We start from the raw sequence: 26,689 nt of genomic DNA, 5'->3' as shown, positions 1-26,689 counted from the left end.
GTCACTTTAAATCACATAAAATACATGATAAGGAGTTAAAGGACAACTCCCGTGGGACCCCCCCCCAAAAAAAAAAAACACAGACACACACAGACACCATACTCACCATCCCTCCGGTGACGATCGCCACTCCATTCGCCCGCCGTGCGCCTCACCGTCACCGCCGTCCGCCATCCAGCGATGTCTCTGACTTCCGGGTCCTGGAGATGGAAAAGGCTGCCAGTGCGCTTGCGCACCGGCAGCCTTTTCATTGGCTGGAGCGCATCACATGGCTTCCAGCAACCTCAGCCAATCAGATAGATAGATAGATAGATAGATAGATAGATAGATAGATAGATAGATAGGATAGTTCATATACTAAATGCTCACATTCTGTTACAGATTAATGTGCAAGCCAGCAATCAGATGGAAGAGAAGAAAGGTCTTCTGTGGATTCTCGATGAAGAGGTTCTCATCCAAGGTTCCACAGATGACAATGTGATCAACCGGTTGTGTTCATACTATGAAGTTAAAGGTGAAGAAACACAAGGTAAGGATTCAAAAGTTAGTCAGAATGTAGGCTACAATGAATGTATCCATGGAGCTGCATCACTTCGGAAGGGACCAAAAGAATACCATTCAGTATTTTATTTTAATTTTTTTTTTACTGTATAAGAAACAGTACAGTAGGGCATTGCTAACATTTTCTTATATAATTTTCTAGTCTATAATGTTATAAGTCAGACAGACCATTATTTTCAGTGCATATTAGTCTTTTGTCTTAGGTCTACTGGTGCCATCTCCATAGAGATCTTACTAAATGAATGACAATAAATTGAGTATTGATTAGCCAGAAATGTGATGTGGTTGGTAGCATAAAAAATGATAGCCACAGATTTTTTTTTTAAATATACATTATTGCCTGCTGTATAGGGAGATAAATGTGATGTCTATGACATTATGGAATACCCATACATAAGCATTATACTGTATGTATGTGTATATATATATATATATATATATATATATATATATATATATATATATATACTGTATAGTGGATCTGTCAGCGAGTCTGTTATCATGAGCTGCACACAATAGCAGATAGCTGATATAACAAGAGGATATAACAAATGAAGCCTGTCTCTAAGTTGATGGCTGTTTGCAAAGTTGTAAAATCTTGTTTTATTTCTAAGCTCAAGAGCTGAAGAGGTAGTGCTGAGCTGCAGTATGCACGCTTTCTAACTCCAACACTCCTCTTTGCCGTGCAAATTTAATGTACAGGTTTGGTTTCCAGCACTGAGCCTTGTACATCAATCAGCTCAGCCACACCTTTATGACACTTCCGCTTAGAAGTAAAACGTGATTTATTTTTTCTTTGATACAAGACATCAGCAAAGATATCTTTTTTTTAATCTCACTATTAGCTATTTGCCCATGTCTGCAGCTCTGAGTATGATATAGAGCTGGCAGATTCCCTTTTTGTATAATGTAATGAAGCTTTTACAGTATTCCATGGAGAATGAACAGGAGTATTTAAAAAACAGAAGAAAAATGGATTTGCTTTTCAGATTCTGCATCCATTCGAAAGTGTGAACAACCCCTCCAGTTTGAGATCTTCCACCAGCTGGGTAAAGATCCTGTGCGATATGATGCTTCCAACTGGATCAACAAAGCCAAGCTGAACTTATCTGCTGAAAATGCTGTGCAGGTTCTTCAGCAGTCTAAAATGTAAGTAGCCACATTATGTACAGAAAGCATCATGTCATGGGCAAAAAGGTTACAAAAATAAGACACCCCATCTACTCTACCCTCTAACCTAAAGTAAGGCATCCCCCCGAAAGTGAGGCAACCTCCTACTCTAAACAAGGGCACCCCCCAAAAGTAAGGCACCCCCCTAAAGTAAGGCCACCCGTTGCTGCCCCCTGCTGCCATCCAGAACTCACCTAATCCCCTCGTAGACCTCTGAAACCGTCACCGCAGACAGTCTGGTCTATGGCCCCCATGTCCGCCACACTTCTCGATGCACTTCTGACCAGCCCACGCTGGCCCGCTGCTGACCTGCATACGCCAGACCCGCTGCTGACCCGTCGCACACTGGACCCGCCGCTGACCCGCCGCACCCGGGACCTTCCGCTCTTGGTGAGTATTCAGGGGAGGCTGTCTTATTTCTCTCCCCCTAGCTCTCCCTACAGGCCGAGGGGAGAGAAATAAGACATCCCCTGAAAATAAGATATAGTGTCAGTTTTGGGGAGGGAAAAAAATATAAGGCACTGACTTATTTTTGGGGAAACTTGATAGGAGTGCTTCTCTATTATCTAAGAAGGAATAGAAGGCACTTTATGAGTATTTTTGATAATTTATTCACAGGGACCTTCAGTTGTCTTTTTCTAGGCTTATGACAACACACAGCATATTTTGCTTATATCTTTGGGGGCATGTCTCCATATACCAATGCTGCCAATTGGTGAGAATATCCAGAAATGCAAAAATATAGGACAGCACTCCAATATTATGTTTTTAATGCTTATTTTTTGAAGGTCTTGTGTGCCCCAACATAATCGATTATGTAAGCTGTAAGCAGACAAAAAAACAAAAAGTGCAACAGCAACCTACAGGTGCAAGTGCCGTACATATTCCTCCCGGCGTAAACACAATTAAAAACCTGCTCTATAGATATTGAAAAATGAGGATCTTAGCAAGCCATTTGATCAAACAGAGTGTACCTACTAGCATTCCCACACTAGCAATGACCTCTCCTGGGCTAACATTAAGCCTACAAACTGGGCAGATAAGGATCCAACTAATCTCAATTTATAGTGCAAGCCAACTGGAGGCAGCCAAACCCCCCAACATACAACAGAATAAAAACAAAAATTGGCAGCACATCTATGCCTCTGTTCACACTGTAGGTTGTGTGCCGCAAGTGGCTAAAATACAGACCAAAAAACAAAAAGTGCAACTGCAACCTACAGGTGGAAGTATTTTAAGCAGCTGCTTCTCCGACTCTTTCATTTGGGCTCTAAAAACAACTCATAGCCCCTACCAATACTATATTATTGATGTGCCCTTTTCAATGTTTTTCTATAATTAAAAAAATTTTTTTGCTTTAGTATAGAGACCTACTTAAAGATCCTACTGTAAATAAAGCCTTGGATTGGATACTATATATTGTGGTTTCTTATATCGAAGAATCGTACCAGAGAATCCTAAATCTACATGCTTGATGCCAATTAAAAGGCAGCGTATCGCCTGGTGAACGGTTCTCTTTAAAATCAAGTCTATAACTTAGCAGTTGTAATTATGTCTACTCCACACGGCACCATTACAAGTGATAAGTGGTACTGTCTTCCTTTCATGTATCTGCTATTCTCATAAGCTGTATTTAATTAAAAAGCCCAGATGACCAGTGGGTACAAGCGGCCATCACATCACGATATATACTTACCGGACCATATCCTGTGCCTTTAATTGTGTTATATATTACCATGGAGTCATAAATTAATACTTCATCTATAGCTATAGAAGAAATGGAGAAAACATAAAGCTAGGTGAACAAATGGATGCATTCTTTCCAGCCGCCTAAAAAATATATTTCTATTCTGCATTGTGTTAGTCCCCGAATGATTATCTTCATTAAAACTCACTTTGAGTCAGCTGACGTTTATAGCGTTATGGGGACTGTGGGTACATGCAATTCGCTTGAAATGTAATCAGAACATTATACTCTTTACACCTCCAATCAATATAACCTGCAATGAAATAGGTCGAGACGATTTGGGTTTTGTTCATTTATTGCACTAATGTCTTTAATTCCTGTAGTCTGAGAGCAAAGAGGGAGATTAGCAGAGGCTTTAGAGACTGCTTGGTATGAGCCCGGTACGCTGTGTACGCCACATTAGCACAGATCTCATCGCAATTGTTATTTTAGTCATTTGCTCTCAGGCTTACCATAGTGTACAGGGATGTCTGGAGCACTGCTCCCTATTGATTTTTCTTGATTCCTTTACCTGTCATATTTTATTTGAAAGAAGAAGAAAACAGGCATTGGAAGCAGTTAATCTAATAGACAGTAAAAAGTTCTAAAACTTTACAAGATAAACGTAACTGGCATAAGAACAAAACAGTAAAGGAGACAATACACTCTTTATTCTGATGCCACCGTACACATTATTTATTATATCAAATGAAATATAATTGTTCTTTATAATAACATCTAGGGCTATGTTCACATTTGGTAAGAGACCAGCTGTTCCGTGACCCGCCGGGTCACGAAACGACCGGTCACAGAGAAGATCATCCCGGCCAGTACTGTAGTGATCTTTAGCGCCGCTGAGTTCTGATGCGGGCGCATCCGTGCGCGCCTTCATCAGAACTCCCCACTGCACACAATAGAGCACGCTCCATTGTGTGAAATGACAGGGTTTTCTGCGGCTGCTATTCAGTGAATAGCGGCCACAGAAAACTGACTGACAGAAAACTGACCGCTAGGGATCCCGGCCGGAGTGTATACCATGTGTATACACTCTGGCCGGGATTCCCTCAGCCTGAAGCACTACGCAAGTACCGCAGAAATCATGGCCGTGATTTCTGTGGAACTTACGTAGAGTAAACATAGCCAAATGCTGTATAGTAAATATAAAGGCACTTAAAGTGAATGTACCATCAGGTACACTGCTTTAAGATTTTCACATGAATAGACTGGCGCTGGCGTGGGGATACCGATGCTGCGGCTTTTTTTTTTTAACCGTGGCCTGGTTCCTGAGCATGGCGCCAGTCTGTTCCCGGGAACCAGCCTAAAGCACCTGAGGCCTGCCCCCAGTGTGACGAAACCCCCTCCCCTCCATGACACGACTCCATTAGAATCAATGAGGGGAGGGGTTTCATCACACTGGGGGCAGTCAGGCCCGCCTCCAGTGCTTCAGTGCTTCATGCCCAGGAATAGACCGGCGCCGTGTATGGGAACCAGGCCGCAGTTAAAAAAAAGGACCGCGGCACCGGCATCCCTGCGCTGGCGCCAGTCTATTCATGTAAAAATCTTAAAGCGATGTACCCGATGGTACATTTGCTTTTAAGACTCAAGTGCTCGATACTCGAGTCAAGCATTTTCAATGCCCAACTGCTCCACTCAAGTAATTAACCCAATGGAAATCAATGGAAGACTCAAAAATTTATCCAAGTTCTCCCTGCTCAGCAGAGCGGAAGGTGCTTGGTTAACCTATTACATTTTTAAAATTGTATATATTTTTTCCCTTGAAGAGATGTTTAAATGAAATATACAAACATTTAAAATAAAAAATATAATAGGCTTCTGCAAGACACATTAGAATTCTGGCGGTATTATTTTTATACGTTTCATTTAAACATCCCTTCAAGGGACCAAATAAACAAAAATTAGAACAAAAAAAAATGCAATAGGTGAACCAGGCACCCTTGACTCTGCTGAGAAGGAGGCATCTGATTAAATGCTGAAGACCCCTATTGAGTTGAGTTGCTCATCAAGCACCCCGATACTCTGTGAAGCACCGAGCATGCTCACTCAACACTAGTAAATTTTAAATTGCTTTGTGCTATATGGTTTTGTGTCAGACAAGATCTGTAAGGTAACTTTATCCTTTTCATTTGTCTTCTAGTGACTACCTGAAAGACTTATTTTCACCTCGAGCTAAATTCCCATTGATTTGTCGCTCTATTGCCGGAATGGAGGGAAAGTCTCAGCAAGCCATGCAGAGAGTTAGTTGTGTAAGGAAAACCTTTGCTAGCAGCTTTGCTGCCGTGAAGAGGAGGTCAGTATGTGCCCAGATCAAACTTCAAATGGTGAGTGTACCTTATAATGTATATTTACAGACGTAAACAATTTATGTGTCTTGCTTTGGCTTGGTTTACACCTGTGTTGGAGGAACTGTCCGATGCCTCCATTGCAGTTTCACTATAGAATACAGGACAAAGAAGAACAACATGGGATGCAGCTAGAGACGAGCGGACCAGGTTCGGGTTCGAGTCGATCCGAACCCGAACGTTCGGTATTTGATTAGCGGGGGCTGCTGAACTTGGATAAAGCTCTTAGGTTGTCTGGAAAACATGGATACAGCCAATGACTATATCCATGTTTTCCACATAGCCTTAGGGCTTTATCCAACATCAGCAGCCAACGCTAATCAAATGCCAAAAGTTCGGGTTTGGATCGACTCGAGCATGCTCGATGTAGATGTGACTCGAACCTTCTTCTCGTAGATTTCACATTGTTTGAGCTTTATGCGTCACATGGCTAATGTTTAAAATGTTTGATCCACTGATCTGCACAGACGCACAAACAATTTACCTACCATTTAAGTGAAAATAAGTCAAACAACAAGTGGACAGGGTTTTGTGCAGTGTCATTTCCCTTTTTTTCTGTGTAAATTTGAGTAATTCTATGCCAATTCCTTTATTGTGTATTTATTTATTATATATTTAATATTTTGTATCATGTTTACATTATATATTATATTAAATGAACTAGAAAAGAGTTAGAAAGGATCTGCTACCAACCTATAAGCAAGAGTAAAATCATATATACAAGTATTTCCTACAATTTCTCAATCCTTAAAGTCTCACTGTCACCATAGAAAACTTTGTCATAGAAACATGTAAAAATTTTTTATCGGTCTAGGTCTGAGTGTTCAGACCCGTACCAATCATCAGAATGAGCAGAGATGGGACCACGTGGCAGAGCGCTCCGCTCCCCGCTCTGCGTCAGCATAATCAGTCAGGCTCCATAAACTTACATTATGAGCCCCACTGATCACATGACACAAAGCCATAAGAGGACCACGCTTAGCGCGGTCTTCTCCCTGCTTGTTCTCCCAATCGGTACTGGTCCAAACATTCTGACCAGGATGATCCCGATTAAACCCCTTCTGTGTGGCTTAACATAGAAGCCCAGGGTTATGACCGTGCACTGGCAAGTAACATTATTGTGCACAAATTCTGTCTACCTAATAATACTTGGAGACTTGGTCCGACAGCATTCACTAGTGAAGCAGTGGTGGATAGTTATTCAAGCAACATACACACTGGCAACGTTTCGACCCTATAGCGTCTTTCTCAAGGCTTGAGAAAGACCCTACAGGGTCGAAAAGTTGCCACTATATATGTTATTTGAATAAATATCCACCATTGCTTCACTACTGGCTGCTGTCGGATCAAGTTCTTCTATGATGTCTCTATGACATATCAAATGTTTTTTGAAACGGCAGTGACACTTTAAAAGAGTCCAATGTGTCATACAAAAGCATCTATTAGTTTAACAGGTGTGAATATATCTACACATTGGACGTTTCTCAGGATAGTATGCCAGACGTACCCCATAAGTAGCACACTAAGACATGGCTGTACTTACACCTGTTGAAATAATAGCTATATTTGTATAAAACATCTCTTCAAAAAGCAACAACATGAAAAGCGACCCTTGGTTTCTCCTTTTTTCAAGAAAATCAATGAGCTTGCGGCTCTAAATTGCTCTTGTAAACTGCTCATCTTTGGATCATGAAGTATTTATGTAGAATAAATCTCTAAGACCATGTAGAAAGAAAAGAGCTATTGACTGGTCTAGTCTGGAACATACAATAGTTTTTTTTATTAGCTAAAAAGGTTTAGTTACTTTAGTTACAGCCCGACGCATTACACTATGGGTGGAACGGTGGTACAGCGGTTATACCAGCGTATCAGATAGTTCATATGTTCTTTCTATTTAGCTCTCAGTAATTAAAAAAAAATTGATTGAGCTTTATCAACCGAATTGTAAAATACTAAAATTCACAGGTTTAGGAGAAATTATTACTAATTCATCAAAAATGATGCAATAAAAAAAATTCTTTGGTGCAACAAGCTTTAGTATCTTAGATAAATGTCTTTTTCTTGAGGAACACGAGTGATTAGGAAGCAGGGGGGAACATCATAAGGCACAACTACTTACCTCTCCCCGTGCCTGCTAATTACCATGCCAGAAAGTCCGGGAACTCTGCTAGAAAGCACTTTCCCCTGAGTTCTGATAACATTATGACTCGGGGAAAAATGCCTGACCTGGCTGATGGATGCCCCATCAGCCAATCAGTGACTGCAGCTGTTTCCATGCCCCAGTCACTGACTAGCTAATGGGCATCCATTAACCAGGTCGTGAGGTGGAAGAAGGTAGAGCTGGAGAGTGCCGGCAGGTGCCCCTGGAGCAGGACGTGGTGCAGCGCAGGCACGGGGAGTGTTAAATATAAGTTCTTTATTATGTTCCCCCCGCCCCCTGCCTGAAGTGAATATTTGTTGCCCCACCAGACTTAACTATCTGCTTTCCACAGATCCTTTTCATAATTATGGATCCATTTGGTTTTCTTTGTTTGTTTTTGAGTGCACGTTTTGTAAAAACAAAACAAAAAAAGAATGGTTCCACTAGAGATGAACGTAAATTAAACATACAGGAGCCTGATTGTTAAAGAGGATGTACCACCATTCTAATGGAGCCGTGTCATACAGGGGAGGGAATTCCCTCCCACTGGGGGCAGGCCGCCCTACCTCCGGTGCACCGTCCGGTTCTGGTGCATAGAATGGCACAGTGCATGGGAAACGGGCCGCGGTCCAAAAAACGGGCCGCGGTCCGAACAACGGACCGCGGCTTCCCCGTGACAGCGCCATTTCATCCATGGCTTCAGATTAAAGAGGATTTAAGCATTTGGATACTGGTTGCAAAAAAAGTTGAATGCAGCCCTAGGGAATCCTGGAAAACATGGGTACAGCCTATGGCCTATGACTGCATCCATCTATTTCAGGCAGCCTCAGGGCTGCATTTGTTATTTCAATGCCAAATTATCGGATTTGAGGGTGCTCGAGTTACGCTCATCTCTGTTTTCGACTCTCCTATAGCATCTTGTTGCATTATCCTAAAAATGGATCCATCAAGATCACGTTTGTAACAGGAATGAAAAATGAGATAGTCTCTGTGATTGCCGTTAGAAAATGGATCTTGAGAGAAACTTGTCAAATGGACACTTGTGACCGGACCCATAGTCCCACACCATGAAAAAAACTTATGCCATTGATGAAGAATAGCATATCCCTCTGATCTAACGTAGGGTAATAATTAGAGATGCCGAATTTGCTGAGGATCTTGAACTTGATGAATCGATCTTCCCATCTCATCGCATTAATAAACACTCGGACGTTCTGTTCTTCATTGATTCTCCACAATGTGAATGAACCCATTTTGTAACATATCTCAACTCTTTGAAAGTAATTCTTTCATGTCTAGTAGTATATGAATCCCAGGCACATTTTTAAACAGTACAGACATAATGTTCAATGTATTTAGTTTTTGGCTGGGTTCACACTATGTAAAAATTATGGACTTCTTCCATAATAACGGCCTTTATTGTGAATGCCATCACAAACATTATTTGCGCAATGATGGCCGTTATTATGAAAGACGGCCATCCTTTTTACATAGTGTGAACCTAACCTTTATTATACTGTATATGTATGAGTCACTTGCACTTGTTTTCTATATTATTTTTACTGTATGGCTATGTTCACACAATGTTTTTTTTTTATAGCTCCGTTTAAAATTACTGAGGGGCAGCCAGACAGCTAATTGACGTCCATCACTTTAGACTCAAAATGACGGACGTCAATTAGCTGTCTGGCTGCCCCTCAGTACAATGACGGCTGTTGCCACATTGTTCTAGTTTAGGTGGACTAATTGCCCTTTGGTTGTGTCACTGTGTATGTTTGCAATAGACGTCCAAAATGGCTTAGTTCACGCAACGTCTTTTTTTGGCTGTTCGACTACTGTCTTTTTGGACACCCGTCATTCTGAGGTTAAATAACGTCCGTTATTTTGAAACAACAGCTAAACAATAGACGTTATTTGACTGTTGAACATCCAAAAAAGACGTCATGTGAACCTAGCCTTAAATTGACATGATCATTATTCTGACGTCCACGCAGACAACGTCTGTTATTTTATACACTGTGTGCATTGGACGTCCGTCATCCCATTTTAGGTAAATTAAATTGCGGCAATAACAAACGTCTTTTTTAAAAGAAAAAGCGGACGCCTTTTTTCTTTTTTTGACGTTGTGTGAACATAGCCTATAGCTGGGCTCTATGACGTAGAAATAAAGCAATATGGGAAAGAGATTCTGTACTTGAGATGTTTTAGGCTGATTTAAAACCCAGAATGATTTTTTTTTCATGCAGCTTTTATGACTTCTGTTCTTACATTTAAGATAATACTTTCCTTTTATTCTTTCTCTTATACATTTGTACTGCCTAGATACATAAAAGTTCTTCATCGGCATTGAAGTTCTCATTGTATAATCTAGGGAAAGTGCAGAATACTTTTTTTTTTTTAAATGGGCTACAAAGTTGTTTAATGTGTTGTGGATGTCAGGAGCACATGTCTTAACAGAAAATGATCTGACACAATTTGATTTCTGCTTGCCTTGTTTGCCCCAGGACGCTCTGATGAATTTGCTAAAACGGTCCCAGATACATTTTGTACACTGTTTGGTCCCCAGACTGGGGATGGATGGCACAGAATGCAAAAGCTCACAACTTTGCAAAGGAACAGCAGGAGATCCAATTAATGCTGCTATTGATGTCCCCACTGTAAGAATTCAGCTTGCAGGAGCTCAGCTATTAGATGCTATGCGTCTCTGCAGGATAGGTAAGAGACTTGTGTATTTATTGGACAATGTCAGCTGCTTTTAAATGGTGCATGTATTTTTGTGTACACACACCGTTTCACTATATTTTCATCTTTTTTATTGGTTGTTTCCTTGGTTAAAGCGACTCTGTTAAAGCGACTCCCACAATCTGACCCCCCCCAACCACTTTACCTTCGGATAGCTGCTATTAATCCAAGATCTGTCCTGGGGTCCGTTTGACAGGTGGGGTCCCTGTGGTCCCGGGCTACATGCTGCGGTCACGGTGGCAGCATGTAGCCCGGGACCGCGGCTATTAGTGGGCACAGTCCGATCGCCGTGCTCGCTAATAAAGTAATCGGATGCAGCTTTCAAAGTTGACAGCTGCATCCGATTACTTGAATGCAGCCATCCCTGGTGTCTAGAAGGGTGGAGCCGGTGTCCTCCGGGTGGTGTCTCGGAGGAGCGGTCCACACATCCGGCTCTGGCCGGGCTCAGCGCCGTAATGGCACTGATCCCGGCTCGGCACTCGATTGCTTCCGGCTCCAGCAGCCGGAAGCAATCAAAGTGCCTATCTAATCGATCTATCCTGTATTAGTATACAGGATAGATCTCAATGAGAGATCAGAGTGCTTATACTAGAAGTCCCCCAGAGGGGCTTCTAGTATAAGTGTAAAAGTGAAAAAAAAAGTGTTGTTATTAATAAAAAGCCCCCTCCCCTAATAAAAGTTTGAATCACCCCCTTTTCCCATGTTATGAATATTAATAATAAATAAATATATAAACATGTTTGTTATCGCCGCATGCGTAATCGCCCGAACTATTAATTTATCACATTCCTGATGTCGCGCGGTAAACGGTGTAAATGCAAAAAAATCCCAAAGTGCAAAATTGCGCATTTTTGGTCACATCAAATCCAGAAAAATTGTAATAAAAAGGGATCAAAAAGTTGCATATGTGCAATCAAGGTACCGATAGAAAGAACACATCATGGCACAAAAAATTACACCTAACACAGCACCATAGACCAAAGGATAAAACCGCTATAAGCCTGGGAATGGAGCGATTTTAAGGAACATATATTTAACGATGGTTTAAATCTTTTACAGGCACAGGCATCAGATACAATAAAAGTTATACATGTTATAATATTATATATCGTTGTAATCATAACGACTTGAGGAACATATATAACAAGTCAGTTTCACCCCAGGGCGAGCAGCGTAAAAATGACCCCCCCCCCAAATAAAAGATAAGGGCTCATGTGGTTTTCTAGGTGAAAAATTCAAGTGCTATGGCCTTTTAAGTACATGGAGGAGAAAATGAAAATGCCAACATTTTAATTGGCCCAGTCCTCTAAGGGTTGAACTTGCAACCCTGTGTCAAATTTGCATGGCCTATAGTGCCCTAGGATTGCAACACCCCTCCGTCCCTCTTCTCCGCCCTCCTTGTCTTTAGGAATGCCCCTAGAACAATTTCTCCTATTCATCACCTGTGGCAACACTGTGGCCAGATCGTTAAGGCACCTGTGCAGTGTTCAGACAGGTGAGAAATAGGAAAAATCCTGCCCAGGGGCATTCCTAGTGATGAGAAGAGACAGAGTGTTGTTGCAATCCTAGGGCACAGACACTAGGCCACGCCAATTTGACACAGGGCTGCAAGTTTAAAAGTTGTTTTTTAGGACAATAACTGCATCACCTGCCGAACGGACACCAGGACAGATCTTGGATCAAAAGCAGCTATCCAAAGGTACAAGCGGTTTGGGGAGGCAGATTGTGGGTAAAGAGTCACTTTAAATGTCTTCGAGATGTACTTGGTAAAGAAAAAAAACTAAAAAGGAAGTGCTTTATATTAGTACAGCAGGGAGTACAATGCAATATCTAGCATCTAGCATAGATTCACAGATTCTTCCAATATGTATGGAACTAGGCGGTGGTACAAATAAAATAATGTGAATACAAAATGACGTGCTTTGTTCAATGAGGTTTTTCATGGTAAGAAAAGTTTTCCTAAATAGGAATTACTACTTATTCTGACTATAAAGAATATTTTATAACTTTTTTAATGGATTTTTTTTGTAACAAAGATTTTTATTACATAGAGGTCAAGCACATGATTTTTTATTACATTTTTAAGCAAAGTAAAAAAAAAAAAATGCAAGTAATGCATGTAAGTGCAACTGCATAAAGGCTACAAAAAAGGGAAGAGACATTGTATAGTACATCGAAATGTATATAAAGAATTAACATATAAATTAATATGATATTTATATCATTAATATGATAATTACATAGTGGGTAACCTAAGAATGAGATATTACTTTGTTCAAATAATGTCAAATAAATCTATTCTAACATGTAGATTTATGATGGGATTGGATGACTGGTGATATATTTAGATAATATATTGACTTAATTAATTAAGTTATTAATTCATTAATTAAAGGGAAGGTATGAATCAGTGTTGGGGAAAGGGTTATTTACTGAGTGCACAATTATTAGACAAGTGGGTACTTTGACCATATCATCATTTTTATGTATATTTTCTAGAAATGTTTGCATTTTGATCATGCTCTGGTCTGTCTGAAACCCAAGCGTGTGATATTAGATTACCTGTGGCTGAAGAAGTTGGATTGAGCTCTAAGTCTGCCTGGAAAACATGGACAAACCATAGGCCATAGGCTGTATCCATGTTTTCAAGGACTTCCTAGGGCTGTATCTAACTTCTTCAGCCACTGGTAATCAAATGCTGCACGCTCAGGTTCGGATGGACCTTGACATGCTTGAGTTGCAATCATTTCTAACGTTTTCCAACGACAAGATTTCTAGAAATTACTAAGCTATTGGGGCGTAATCACAGAACCATCGAACCATTCATTGGAAATGGTCAACGGGATCTCAAGAAACTTGTTGAAAACATCAGGACTGGTGACAATAGTGGGAACACAGTAACTACGCTAGAGCAGGATTGGAAAGATAACTGAGGTATTAGCTTAACTTGGTTAGACTCAATTGACTTGAGTCCTTCTTTGTTAGCCTGCAGAAAAAAATTAAAACTATGGACCCCATTGGCTGAGAGGCATCATTTTCATACCGATGATGTACAGAAATATTAAACCTCTGCACTGCAGATTGACTTCAGTGCATTCAAGAAATGACAGTATATTTTAGTACAATAAATATATAAAATTTTAAAGACAATGCGCCAGTAGGTAAACCGCTTTAAGATTTATAGCTCAATAGACCACTGCCGCACAGGTATGCCAGTATGACGGTCCTTTTTTTGGACCGCGGGCCAGTTCCTGCGCACGGCGCCGGTCTGTTCCTGGTCATCGTCCCGGCCTGAAGCACTGGAGGTGGGCCTGCCTGCCCCCAGTGTGACGATTGGCCCTCCCCTCTGTGAAGCGGCTCCATTAGAATCAATCACAGAGGGGAGGGCAGAAGCTCACATTGGCAGTGGGGAGGCCCGCCTCCAGTGCTTCAGGCCAGGGCGGTGACCAGGAATAGACCACCGTGTGCAGGAACCTGTCTGTGGTTCAAAATAAGGACCGCTGCACCAGCATCCCCGTGCCGGCATTGGTCTATTGATGTATAAATCTTAAAGAGATGTACCTGCCGGTACATTCAATTTAACAGCAACTTACAGTACCCAAATAAAGTTATGCAACTACTTGACAGTTAAAGCGGCCATTGAAGCAGGCATGTCTACGTATGTGTAGGTCTTCACCGAAGTGCTGAAGCAGTAGGGATTTAAAAGGTGATGATGTTTTAAGCCTTATAGACTCCTTTAACAGGTTTAGCAAAAAAAAAATAAAAAAATCTATTCTTCTTATTTTTTGTAATTACCCAGTAGCTGTAAGACAACCTGGATTACAATGCGCTGTAAAGACATTTTCTTATTGTTGGATGGAAATCATTTTACCTTAGTTCGTTCCATCACATGAATCCCCTGTGTAGCATGGGAAAGCTCAGCATACTAAACAGGGGATTGTCCTTTCTATCAATCCTAATTTTGTGGTACTGGGCTAATATTCTTTTTGTGTTAGATATATTCAATGATTCACATTATGTTAACTCCTTTCCTATTTTTTTTTACTACAATGGAAAACATTTTCCGTTCTCTCTATAGCGGAAAAATACAGTTAAGACGTGTATTGTCCCAGAATTCCTTTGTAGAAGATTTATTCTGTCTACCGATACCACATGCCGTGAATGAAAAAGTTCACACAGGGCCTATACTACAATTTTTATTTTTGAATTATTGTGCGTAAAGTCCATAAGAAAAATCATAAAATAAATCACAGCATTTGAATTTGCTGTTGGGCAGTGGAAAGTGAATGGCAATTCCCAATCACATTATCAGCAAGTGTGACACAATGCTTCCCAGGAATTATTGAAATAAACACCTCCTGCCTGGAGTGCCCCTTTTAAAGAAATTGTCCAGTGAAAATATTTTTCTTTCAAAACATCTGGTTTCAGAAAGTTATATAGATTTGTAATTTACTTCTATTTAAGAATCTAAATTCTTCCCATACTTATCAGTTGCTGTATGTCCTGCAGGAAATGTTTTTTTTTTTTCCAGTCTGACACAGTGCTCTCTGCTGCCACCTCTGACTGAGACAGGAACTATCCAGAGCAGGAGAGGTTTTCTATGGGGATTTGCTGCTGCTCTGGACAGAAGTGGCAGCAGAGAGTACTGTATCAGACTGAAAAGAAAACATTTCCTACAGGACATACAGAAGCTGTTAAGTATGGGAAGACTTGAGATTTTTAAATAGAAGTAAATTACAAATCTTTACAACTTTCTGAAACCAGTTGATTTGAAAGAACAATATTTTTGCTGGAGTGCCTCTTTAAAATAAGAATGCAGTGTAATTTCCTTCCTAGTAGGCCATGAATATTTACAATACAGAAATACAGATGCAATACTGATGAAGCCCTATTGATAACTGACACAATTTCGTATTTAAAACGCCTAATCTGAGATCTGATTACGAAACAGACCTTATTCATAGTTGTTCTGCCACTCTGACTTTACTGGGTAAAATGTCCTAAACAGTCCTCATTTTATTAGAGAGTGTTTTATAGAAAAATGTGTCTGTAAATTCCATGTTTATTGACTTTTAAGACTTTCAGTGGAAAAAAACATAGTCATTTAGTTGGTAAGTTACAAACTAGAGATAAGCGAACCGGGTTCCGGTTCGAGTCCATCCGAACCCGAACGATCGGCATTTGATTAGCGGTGGCTGCTGAAGTTGGATAAAGCCCTAAGGCTATGTGGAAATCATGGATATAGCCATTGGCTGTATCCATGTTTTCCAGACAACCCTAGAACTTTATCCAAGTTCAGCAGCCACCGCTAATCAAATACCGAACGTTCGGGTTCGGATGGACTCGAACCCGAACCTGGTTCGCTCAGCTCTGTTACTAACTGATACAAAATACTCTGTAAGATATGTGTGTGTGTGAAAGCGGCCTAAGACTGGGTTTACACTACATTTTTACACCCCTTTCACAGTTTCCATTTCAGTACATTAATTTTAAAGGTACAGAAAAATGTGGTCAACACTATTTTTGTATACATAAAAAACCGAAGCCATTTCCTTTTAACACAAACAATAAAGGGATGGAAAATGTAGTGTGAACCCAGCCTAACCCTAATTCTTCCAGAAAATGTCTAACTCTTTAACGTCTATTAACACTAGCTATCATTATCTCATCCTGTGGGGGCATTTCATATTCATTAGAGATAGGCACAACTTGAGCATGCTGTCTGATCGTTTGAATACCGGTGGCTGAAGAAGTTATATGCAGCCTTAATGCTGCCTAGAAAACTTGCATGCAGCCATAGGCTGAATCCATGTTTTCCAGGACTCCCTTCTGCTGAATCCAACTTCTTCAGCCACTGATATCCAAATACCATTAGACGGGACTCGAGCAAAACCAACTCTACTTACCGACATCACCACTACTGTAGCATTATTTTCCATAATAGACAGAGACACTAAAAAATCTCTCACTTTGTCTTGTGTTTTGAAAACAAAATAATATATATCCCATCATCTTACTTTGAAGTCGAAATACATTTAGTTTTGACAACTTTCTCTTATATCTAGGGTTTTCTCCATCTCTCTTATACCCTTTTTCAAGAACTGGTACCTAAAACCATTGTTTGGTAGAGATATAAAATAGTATTGTTTAAAAAATACATTATCTAGGCAGCAGATTGGTATTACACGCGGTTATCTAGAATAGCAATGCTCCTTTATTTGTCCTATGATGTTTATGCAGATACATAATAATTGATTATGGCAAATCCTTCATACGAGCAGGTCACACGTCTGACAAGCTGTTTATAAATACCTGCGTACCGTGCAAGGAAATATATTGCTAATGTCTTAATGATTGTTCCTGATAATGACATGGACTGAAGATGTGATTGCTGCCGAAGATAAATTATGGAACTGGCCCATTAGGATGAAGAACATAATGACTTCTGGGGAATTAATGATGTTAACAAATCGCTGCTAGGAAGTTTTAGGTGAAAGTACTACATCCATTCTATCTATTTAAATAAGGAAAAAACTATTTCACTTGACAGCAAACATTAACATGTTCAGGACTGGTGACTAAGTTCACCTAATGTAGGCAGCATTTATTTTACATATCTATCAGATGAGAAATGTAATACTGTATCCACCTTAAAGGGGTTATCCCAGGGTTGTAATATGTCACCTATCCAGAGGATACATTGTACACAGCCTTCTTCAGAGCATAACCGGAGCAACAACCATTCATTCACAAGGAATCTCCATTGCTATTATCGGTATCGGTTAGTGTTGAGTGAGCATGGTCCTTCGAGCTTAGTTCTTTATCGAGCTTGATGCTCATCCAAGCTAATCCTTATGGTGCTCAAGTCAAGATGGCCATGCACTGTCAATAATTGATGACCGAACGATAGCTCAGCCATCAGTTATACCTATTTTTTTTTCGTAATTTTTTTTTAAAGATTTCGTCCCTTGAAGGGATGTATCACAATATCGTCAGAGTTCTAATGTGTCTATTACAGTTTTTCTTTTTATGTACTTTATTTGAACATCCCTTCAAGGGATGAAATGTACAAAAATGAAAACAAAAAAATTAATAGGTTAACCAAAAAACCCAGGGGGGCACCTGGATAAAGGGAAATCAGACAAATCGAACCTACTAATATGTCCCTGTTGTGCACAGGACACTGAGGATGAAGGTAAGTTTCTTGGCTAAGGGGCCTGTCCACAAACACTGTTGCGAGCGGGCCGAACCTAGCAGGATATCAGGGTTAATGGTATGTAAAACTTTATTTTTTCCCCCCACAGATATCAGCTAGTGATGAGCGAATAGTATTTGATCGAATACTACGCTATTCAACCTATTAGTTTTATTCCGAATATTAGAACGAAAACACAGTAAAAATTCGATTCGCCCTCCCACCCCTCTGGCGCTTTTTTCCAGCCAATAAACATGCGGGGGGGGGGGGGGGGGGGGGGGGGGGGGGGACAGGCACTAGGAATAGGCAGGACTTAAAAAAAAACTCTAACTGTGATTGGCTGGCTAAACTACTTTTTTCTCGCATAGACTATAATAGGATTCGATATTCAATCGAATATATGAATGTCGGGGGCAATTCGAATCGAATTTCGAATATTTCACTATTTGCTCATCTCTATTATCAGCCATTGGCCACGCATCCTTTTATGACGATGATTTTAGATCATTACCTAAAGACACGATCGGCTGATCGTTTTCTTTATTACACAGAGTGATGATCTGCCGAATTGGCCTAATTCAGCAAATTACCACTCCGTGTAATAGGGCCCTAAGTCTACTAGGGTAGGTCTAGTTTCCCATGTGAAAGAAGACTGTGTACAATGTTGATGAAGATCATTGGTATGATAATATGTGCTGGACACAGTAGGACAGTGGTCTCAAACCTGCTGCCCTTCAGCTTTCGACTATGTTTATGGAAATCCGATGTCACAATACAAAACTTTGTAATAAAATGTGTAAAAGACTGTACATGTAAAATAAAACAGTCAGGTATTAATCGTTCTTATACTGTTTTGTGTCCTCAGGTTATACTGATCGTATGGGCCTTACAGAGTTTCGACTTCGTTTTCAAGTGCTGGCACCACAAGTTATGAAGAAATATATTTCCACATATGAACCTGTGGATGAGAGAAAGGTATAATATAAAAGCAATTGATTTAGTATGCAGCAGGAATTAAAAAAAACCAAACCATAAAAACATGGACATTCGCACTCACCATGGCAATGTATAGATGCCCAATGAAGACTTAATGAATGGCTCCTTACACACGGTGGCCTCCAGTCATCTGTGGTAAAGTTTCCTTCTGTGTTCATGATCAGTGAGGGTCCCAGCGGATCAGCTTGTTATTCATTATCCTATACTAGTATAATAGTAGATGAATAGTAGAGAAATTATACATTTATTTTATTTAAGTTATATCAAAGCTATGCCTACAAAAATTGTTTCTCTCCGGACTACCCTTTTAGGCCACAACCACAAAATGTCTTCTCTTGTCAATTTGAAGCAGTGGCGTAGCAACCATAGAGGCAGGGTAGGCAGCTGCTATGGGGCCCATGCAGGAGGGGGGCCTGGGGGAGAAGAATGTGTGTCCTTCTGCTTAACCCCTTATGTACTGCATTGTGTAAGTGACCCAATGTTTACTTACATGCTGCAACACAAAAAAGGGTTAACAAGCAGAAGACAGAAATCTCTGCTTCACTGCACAGATAACCTCTGACCTCTGTTCTCCAGCTGCCAATCAAGTAGGAAATGTACAGAGGTCATGGGGTTATTAGTACACCAGCAGCAAAGCAGAGCCTGCGTAGCTTTAGTGTATATTTTATTCACCTGTGCGTATATACGCAATGACGTGCATACAGTACATGTATTACGCAATATGTGCTAGCAATGCTAGGCCGCAACATACAGTCAGCTTAGCAAGTCAAGATGTCCCAGCGAGCCTTCCCTTTGGGCCTCTGAGAACTCATATACATTGGGAAGATAATGGACAGGATGGACAATGATGGATGCCTGGTCACTACAGGGTTAGGAAATGAATCCTTATAGTGCTAAATTGCTGGATTCTGTCACCCTCCCTACACTGACAATTTTATAACATTCTAAGCCCTACTGACTAACTACCACTGTGAATATTGCTGCCTAAATAAAAACTCAGATACTGTCCCTACTCGTTTCACTCTCCCTACTGAACAGCACAAGAATCAGAAAAGACGATGAGAAAATTTGCCTCAGCGTCACATTTTTATAGCATGTATGTAACATAAGTAATGACGATAATCGTACAGCCAATCGCAGTAATGGCAGTGGTAAACATGGCTACTACATTACCGGATGTGCCCTTCCTTCCCACACATTCATTGGCTCTTTTGAGTTGTTTGGAGGAAACTTACGCAGTTGTGCACATCGAGAGAAAAACATTCAAATTTATTCGAAAATGATCGTTATAACCATTCCGATCATCAAACAAATTGTTTGTGATCGGCGAACCCGAACAATTAGCGCCATGTTCGTAGGAACTTACAAATATGTTCGCTCATCACTAGTCATGGCCTTGCTGTATCATAACATACACAGCTAAATTTGAGAGTATAATTTTTCAGATAATATAATGTTTCACGCATCCCATCTATATTGTACTGTATTTCTCAGCTGGATAAAATATCATTTGTCATTGAATATTGGTATTTTATGGTGGCTATTCTTATAAGCAATTATTTTTTTTTTTATCTGTTTCCAGAAGAGTTTTGAATGTGTGGTAATCTTTTACACTTTTCATGGCGAATGTGAAATATGTAAGCAAACACCCAGCAAGAAACAGAGCAGATGAAAAGACTACTCATTGCCTCCCATGAATAATTTAGGTGGAGAATAGAGGGAAAAGCAGTCATCCCATGAAATGAGAGATTTAACATGCAAGCTCCTGTAGTTCTGAGCAGAATAAATACGGGAGAAGGGATTTAGTGTTCTGTCGGAGGAATATCGCTGCCGTAACAGAGCACCAATTCCTGCTGCTTGACATCAATATTGAAATATATATTTATATATATCAGCATATGTGTTCAGTGATATTGCCTCTTCTAATATCTCTAACTACACTCTGGATATATCAAGCTATGAAAATGTCCCTTCCTGGGATGGTTAATGGACTAAATGTAAGAGTATTGGAGCAGTTCTCCAGAATGATGGCTGAAGTCATCCTGTGCATAGTGATGGTAATGGCTCCATAGGAGACAGTGATCGGCATTCATTTATGATTTATGGGAAAAGTGCCCTATATCTTTTCCTTGTATAGGTTAAATAAAATGCTTTCCCTTTATTTAACATTATTTTTAGAGATCTGTTTTATTCGTATGTCTCGACTCTGCGGCCAAGCTCCGATGTGATTTAACATTTATATAGAATTAATGCCGGGCGTGCAGTTAATCTTTTCAGGAAGACTACAGAGAGACTGAGCAGGGTAATAGGAATGAGTGATAGTAGATATATACAGCAGGTTGGAGTTAAGGGGAAGTCTTCGAATGAATGAAAAGTTGTCAAACACACAGCGCCGGGGCACAATGTTTTATAATTTACAAGGATTCTGCCATACTGGATTTGCAGAGCGTGTATGCTCACAGGTTTATTAGTCATTATTTCTGCAATGACAATTAGAGATGGCAAATCTTTAAAATTCTATACTCCATTGATTCTCCATAATGCAAATCGCTCGGATTCACGGAAAGACTTCAACCTGTTGATTTTATTATCTCCAATGGCAATAAATCCTGTGTTACTATACAATTAATTAGAACGGGAGCTGCTGTCATAGAGTTTTTACAGCCTGGATGAATTATAACAATGGCAGACGGAAGCTTTATAACAGCTAATAATAATAGCAATTAATGACAAAAGAAGTTGCAGATAACTACTATATATTAATTAGTAGCCATTAATAGAGTAAAGCTCATACAGTAGCCATAAGGAGGCTTTCCAGCAGCCATTCAATAAGGACAGCTCTAGTATGTAACCTGTTATGTAGAGTTATTACTTCATATAGATTAGCGACACAGTAAGAGCAAGATACGGCTATGTTCCCACTACGTATAACACCATCCGTTGCATACCAACGGATGGTGTTATACTGCTGGCCGCCAGGTGGCGTTCCGCATGTTCCTGCAGCTGATACTGCTGTATCGGCTTAATAGGATTAGGTGATGAGATTTCACTGTGCTGCCATCGTACCTGTGAGACTACAACTATATACAGCTTTCTGAGTTCGAAGATGATCAGAGCGTGATTGAAACATGATCTGGGGGGAAAGGAAGAAAGGATTGTGAACTCTCGCTTACAATAAAATTTTTCAGGAACTCTGACACATATGTTTACCATTTTACGACCTGGGGTCATTGATGCATCAATGCCCAGATCCTTTTTGGACATTAGCTTATAGGATCATAATGATCACATAAGCTGATGTCCCTATGTCTACCCCCTCTCCTCTGTCCCTTGCCCTTGCACGCCCTGCCATCCCTTCCTCCCCCCACCGGCCTCTGTAGCCATGCTGACCGCAGTATCTATAGGGTTAACTCTCAACACCGGTGCTGATATTGCAGCGGCTCCCAGGCTATCACTGATAGCCGGGACCCATTGTGGATGACACAGGCGCACCTCCTGCGCCTGTGTCATCCTGCAGCATAAATTAACGTCGCTGCAGCATCAGGTATAGGCTGCAGCAATGTTAATTTACAGTGCAGTGGCGGGAGGAGGTTAAATTTGCGATGCTTGAATACACTGCGCATGACTAATAACCCCTTACTTTTTGTCTATAAAAGCTAACACAAAACAATAAAGGGGGGAGGGGCTTTTTAAACTTATGTTACTGATACGTACATCAGTTGTCTGTGTCCGTGATTTTAAGTCTGTCAGCAGACTGCAGCTGGGAACTCTCGATTAGGAACCAGCCATCCTGGGGAGAGCCTGACTTTATAAAGTCAGAAAAAAGCAAAGTTAACCCTATCATGCTGCAGGAACATTATTATTTTTCTTACAATTGACTTGCGGTTACTGTTGGCCATTCACTACAATGTAAAGTACAGCTGCCGGCTGTACATTACATTGTGTGAACAGCTATTGTTTCTGGACGCTGTTCAACGAATGTGAATGGGTGTTAAAATAACACTGCCTAAATTGAATTGAATTCAATGAAATGCCACCCCTGGAGAAAAGAATGGACGCTGTTTTCATTTCAATCAGCGTCCGTTCTTTTCTGGAAAAAAAAAACGTAGTTGGAACATAGCCTAAGAGAAACTATAAAGCAGGAATTTTATCAACCAGAAAAAGGCTATTCTGGTAAATATTTAAGTAAATATGAAATGAGATAAATAAAGCAGAAGGTCCGCAATATATTATTTTACTGAACACAAATAATAAGTGGACTTATTATAAATTGATTTCATTGAGATATTGTTATGCCAACAGCTGCTGTAACCAGGAGGAAGGGGGGTACTAGGATAGTGGGCCCTTATGCTAGACCTTCCAAGCTGTCCCTACCTACTTGCATCAACTACTATAAGTGGTAGAGGACAACTTGGCAGCATCCCCTTCCTGCACCAAAGGTGAATACACAAAACACTGACAAAAAAACACATAAACCAAAAAAGCAAAACAAGGGTTACAACTGGCCAACAAAGTACAAAATCATAATCACAAGAATCAGAATAGAATAGAAAGCATATGCTTGACTGGACAGGATAATCAATGGAGCGGGCAGGCCAGATGAGGGGGAAGGGCAGTGCTCCTAACAGTACTCCGGACTTAAGATTACCCCAATTAACAGCAGCGGACCAGCGCTGAGGAGAAAGATAACATGATGATAGTTTGCCTTTAGAACACCTACTGTATCAGTTTTGATACAGAACTGATACCCGTAGAATAGTCACAGTAAACAAAATCAGAATTATTTCAAATGCAGTATATACAGTAGCTTCAGAAAATGTGAGGATTTGTCTCAGTTCTACAGGGATACAGTTTCTATATTGTGTGATTTTGACTACACTGAGATTCCCTTCTTCTTTGGGTGGTACCAGCTGTGAACAGGGGACTGATTCTATGCAGCATTTGAATGGTAAATTGAGCTTTTTTTTTTTTTTGCAAAGTCATTGCCAGGATTCACAGTGAGCAAATCAATTCATCTGTTTCCCAGTTTTGTCAATTTTCTGCTCCATAGAATACAATAAGAAAATTGATTCACCTGTTCATCTTATAAATTTGCCAAAAAGGAATCTAAAACCGGTGAAATAATTCTCCAATGCATTCTAATAGGCAGCACATCAGTGATATGCAATGTGGGTGAAATATTCCCTCACCTTCCACCAGGAGCCTGAACGTCACAGAATATTGTTATCTTTAGAAACCATGTATTAACATTTCCCTGTGTATTATCCAGGCCACCTAAATGAAGAGAACACAAGTAGTAGTCTCTCACTACATACAGTTTACACAAAGCCAGCCGCAGCCACCCCTGTGGGACAGCAATGCCAATAAGACTACGTTCACACTACATTTTTCGGGCTCATTACTACACATTGGCAACCTGTCAAAATGGGATGCTGACGTAGAGGCTGACATGCCATTTGACTTTAAAATTTCCCCTATGTAAAAATAATGTTCCTAATCGTTATATGCGGACGTCATTAACAAACGTCCAAAAAGACGTCCGTGAAATCCCGCTGTGGGAACATGGTGTAAGGGTCAAATGTAGTCCAATTGTAATTATGTTCCATCGTATTTAGCAGATGTGTAAATCTGGCCCAAGACAGTAAGAGCAGATAGCAGCACAGAATTTCACACTGTACATGGCTGAACACTCAATTGCCTCCCCCGAATGCTGATCTCTCTCAGTATAGAAGCAGAAAGTCTCACAGAGTAGACAAAGTGTGTTGAGAATCACAGCTGTGAAGCTGAAGTCTGCCCAGCTCTTAAAGGGCCAGAGCTTTTATTATCCTGGTCCACTCTGCTGATATAAGGAGGGGGGGGGGGAGGCCGGCTGGGGTGGATTGGTGTATGGGACGGCGGTAGTCCTCCCCCAGTGCATCAAAACAACTTATTAGTATAGGGATTAATCTCCTAATATCATGAAAGTTGTGCGGAGGATGAATGTTAGAGACTTGCCTTCATCTTCAGTGCCCCGTGTGCTATTGGGAGATATCAGCAGGTTAGATGCTACTACCTTTAAGAGAAAATGAGGGCATGTCAGTCAAATTGTAGTTTGTTGCAGCAGTCACCACAAAATGGCAGTAAAATGCAAAATCACAGTAACTACAGCAATAAATTGCAATTTGATCCTTGAACCTGAATAGTGAATCAAGCCCCTTGTTCTGAGGGTCAGTGAGGAACTTAGTGGTTTCTGTGGTGGGATACCCAGTAGGACTGCTTTCCAACAGCTTCGCTTTACCTCTGTCCGTTCCCCAATCTTCTCTCAACGTCCTGCTTCTTAGACCAGCATTGGGAGCAGGACCTGACGTTCAGCTAATCACTGAGGCGGCAAGTCCTGCTCCCTAGAGCCGGAGGAAGACTAAACAGGAGCTCTGGGGGACCAGGGTTAGGTAAGTATATTTTTATTTTCTATCACCCCCAGCCCTGGCAGCATTCCCATTTTGACTGTAGGCAATCATCTGCACTGCTGGAAGGAATCCGTATCTGGTGTCGGGAGCGCGGCTGGAGTGCAGCGGCAGGTTTTATGATAGCGTATCCTGCCGTCTACTAAACATCACAGTTGCCTTTTAAAATGCATTATGGTATTTTTGGCTTATACTGATAGCGTGTACAACCCCACAGAGAATATCAATATACTTTGTTTTTCTAGCAGATTTTTTTGATATATGACTACACTGTTATTAATATAAGTGGAATAAATTGCTAAATATTCAAAAGCGAATAAATCCACTAATGAATAATGCATCTCCACATGCCTTACTGGGCAAAGCTGTCAATATCCATGTACTAGGATGGTAAAGACTTATCTTTTCAGTATACTGAATATAACAGGGCACAGTCCAATATACAGAATACGATGTGTGCAACTTCATAGTTTAACACATTAACTTTCTTAATATGAGAAGATTTCTTTGTATATTTCAAATTTAAACAATTTTCCAATATATTTTCTGTAAAGTTCTTTGATTGGCTCTTTACAATACACATCTCGGGCAAGACGCACCGCTGTACAATCTGCTCCTGTGTGGAGGTCACATGACCAGGACAGATTTTTATTCCATGAAAGAAAATATATTATAATATGGTTACACTAAATTTACAAAAAATCCGATGCTTCTCTGCATATTTACACTTAATTACCAAGTAATTCCCTAATATTAAAAAAAAAAATCAAACCACAAAATCACAGTATATAGTATAACAAATATATTTTGCACTAATGTTGAGTGTTCTTCTATCTCTACAGGCTGTAGAAGAACTCTTCCAGCTACTGGACCTCGAAAAGAGAAGTTTTGTGATGGGCCGAAGTCAGGCAAGTTCCCTAATATTTATTAAAGGAGTTGTCCAGGATAAACTGATAATTAGAGATCCTGTCGGAGCTGCGGGGGCCATGACAGTCATACTTACCTGTCTTGCTAGGCCACTGTGAGCATTTAGAGGCTATGCTAAGCGGCCATTTCCATAATTTAACAGTTAAGGAAAATAGCACTGTGGTTGGGGCGACCCTTTTAGGGAGGTGGGTACCCCAAAAGATAGGGAGAGTTGTATCCATTTGGATTTAGCTGTGAGAGAGCACTATATCCCTTTCTCCCCTACTGAGCTATCCCTCTGGACCTTGATATATACCTATATATTTGCAAGTGCAGTGGTTTATTGGTATTGTTCTCGTTTTAAGCACTGTCTTCACTGTTGGGTGGCTAATGATTTTAGATATTTAATAAAAGTTATGCTTTATCGCTCTAGGGTGTAAGCTTCATAAA

General features: G+C 40.4%; 1 protein-coding gene across 3 annotated transcripts in view; it reads left to right on the top strand.

Moving 5' to 3' along the window:
• The window catches only part of MYO18B (myosin XVIIIB), a 402,342-nt gene that overhangs the window by 162,884 nt on the left and 212,769 nt on the right, over positions 1 to 26,689 (top strand). For all 3 annotated transcript variants that reach the window (XM_069961327.1, XM_069961329.1, XM_069961328.1), the window contains 6 exons: positions 382 to 529; positions 1,551 to 1,710; positions 5,613 to 5,796; positions 10,462 to 10,672; positions 18,760 to 18,869; positions 26,176 to 26,241. In XM_069961327.1, the coding sequence (XP_069817428.1) occupies positions 382 to 529; positions 1,551 to 1,710; positions 5,613 to 5,796; positions 10,462 to 10,672; positions 18,760 to 18,869; positions 26,176 to 26,241 (879 nt within the window). The remainder of the gene's footprint in view (positions 1 to 381; positions 530 to 1,550; positions 1,711 to 5,612; positions 5,797 to 10,461; positions 10,673 to 18,759; positions 18,870 to 26,175; positions 26,242 to 26,689) is intronic.

The sequence above is a fragment of the Dendropsophus ebraccatus genome, chromosome 3 (genome assembly GCF_027789765.1).
Source record: "Dendropsophus ebraccatus isolate aDenEbr1 chromosome 3, aDenEbr1.pat, whole genome shotgun sequence".
In the NCBI taxonomy this organism is placed as follows: domain Eukaryota; kingdom Metazoa; phylum Chordata; class Amphibia; order Anura; family Hylidae; genus Dendropsophus; species Dendropsophus ebraccatus.
Note: the sequence above shows the minus strand (reverse complement) of the source record. Positions and strands in the feature narration are given on the sequence as shown.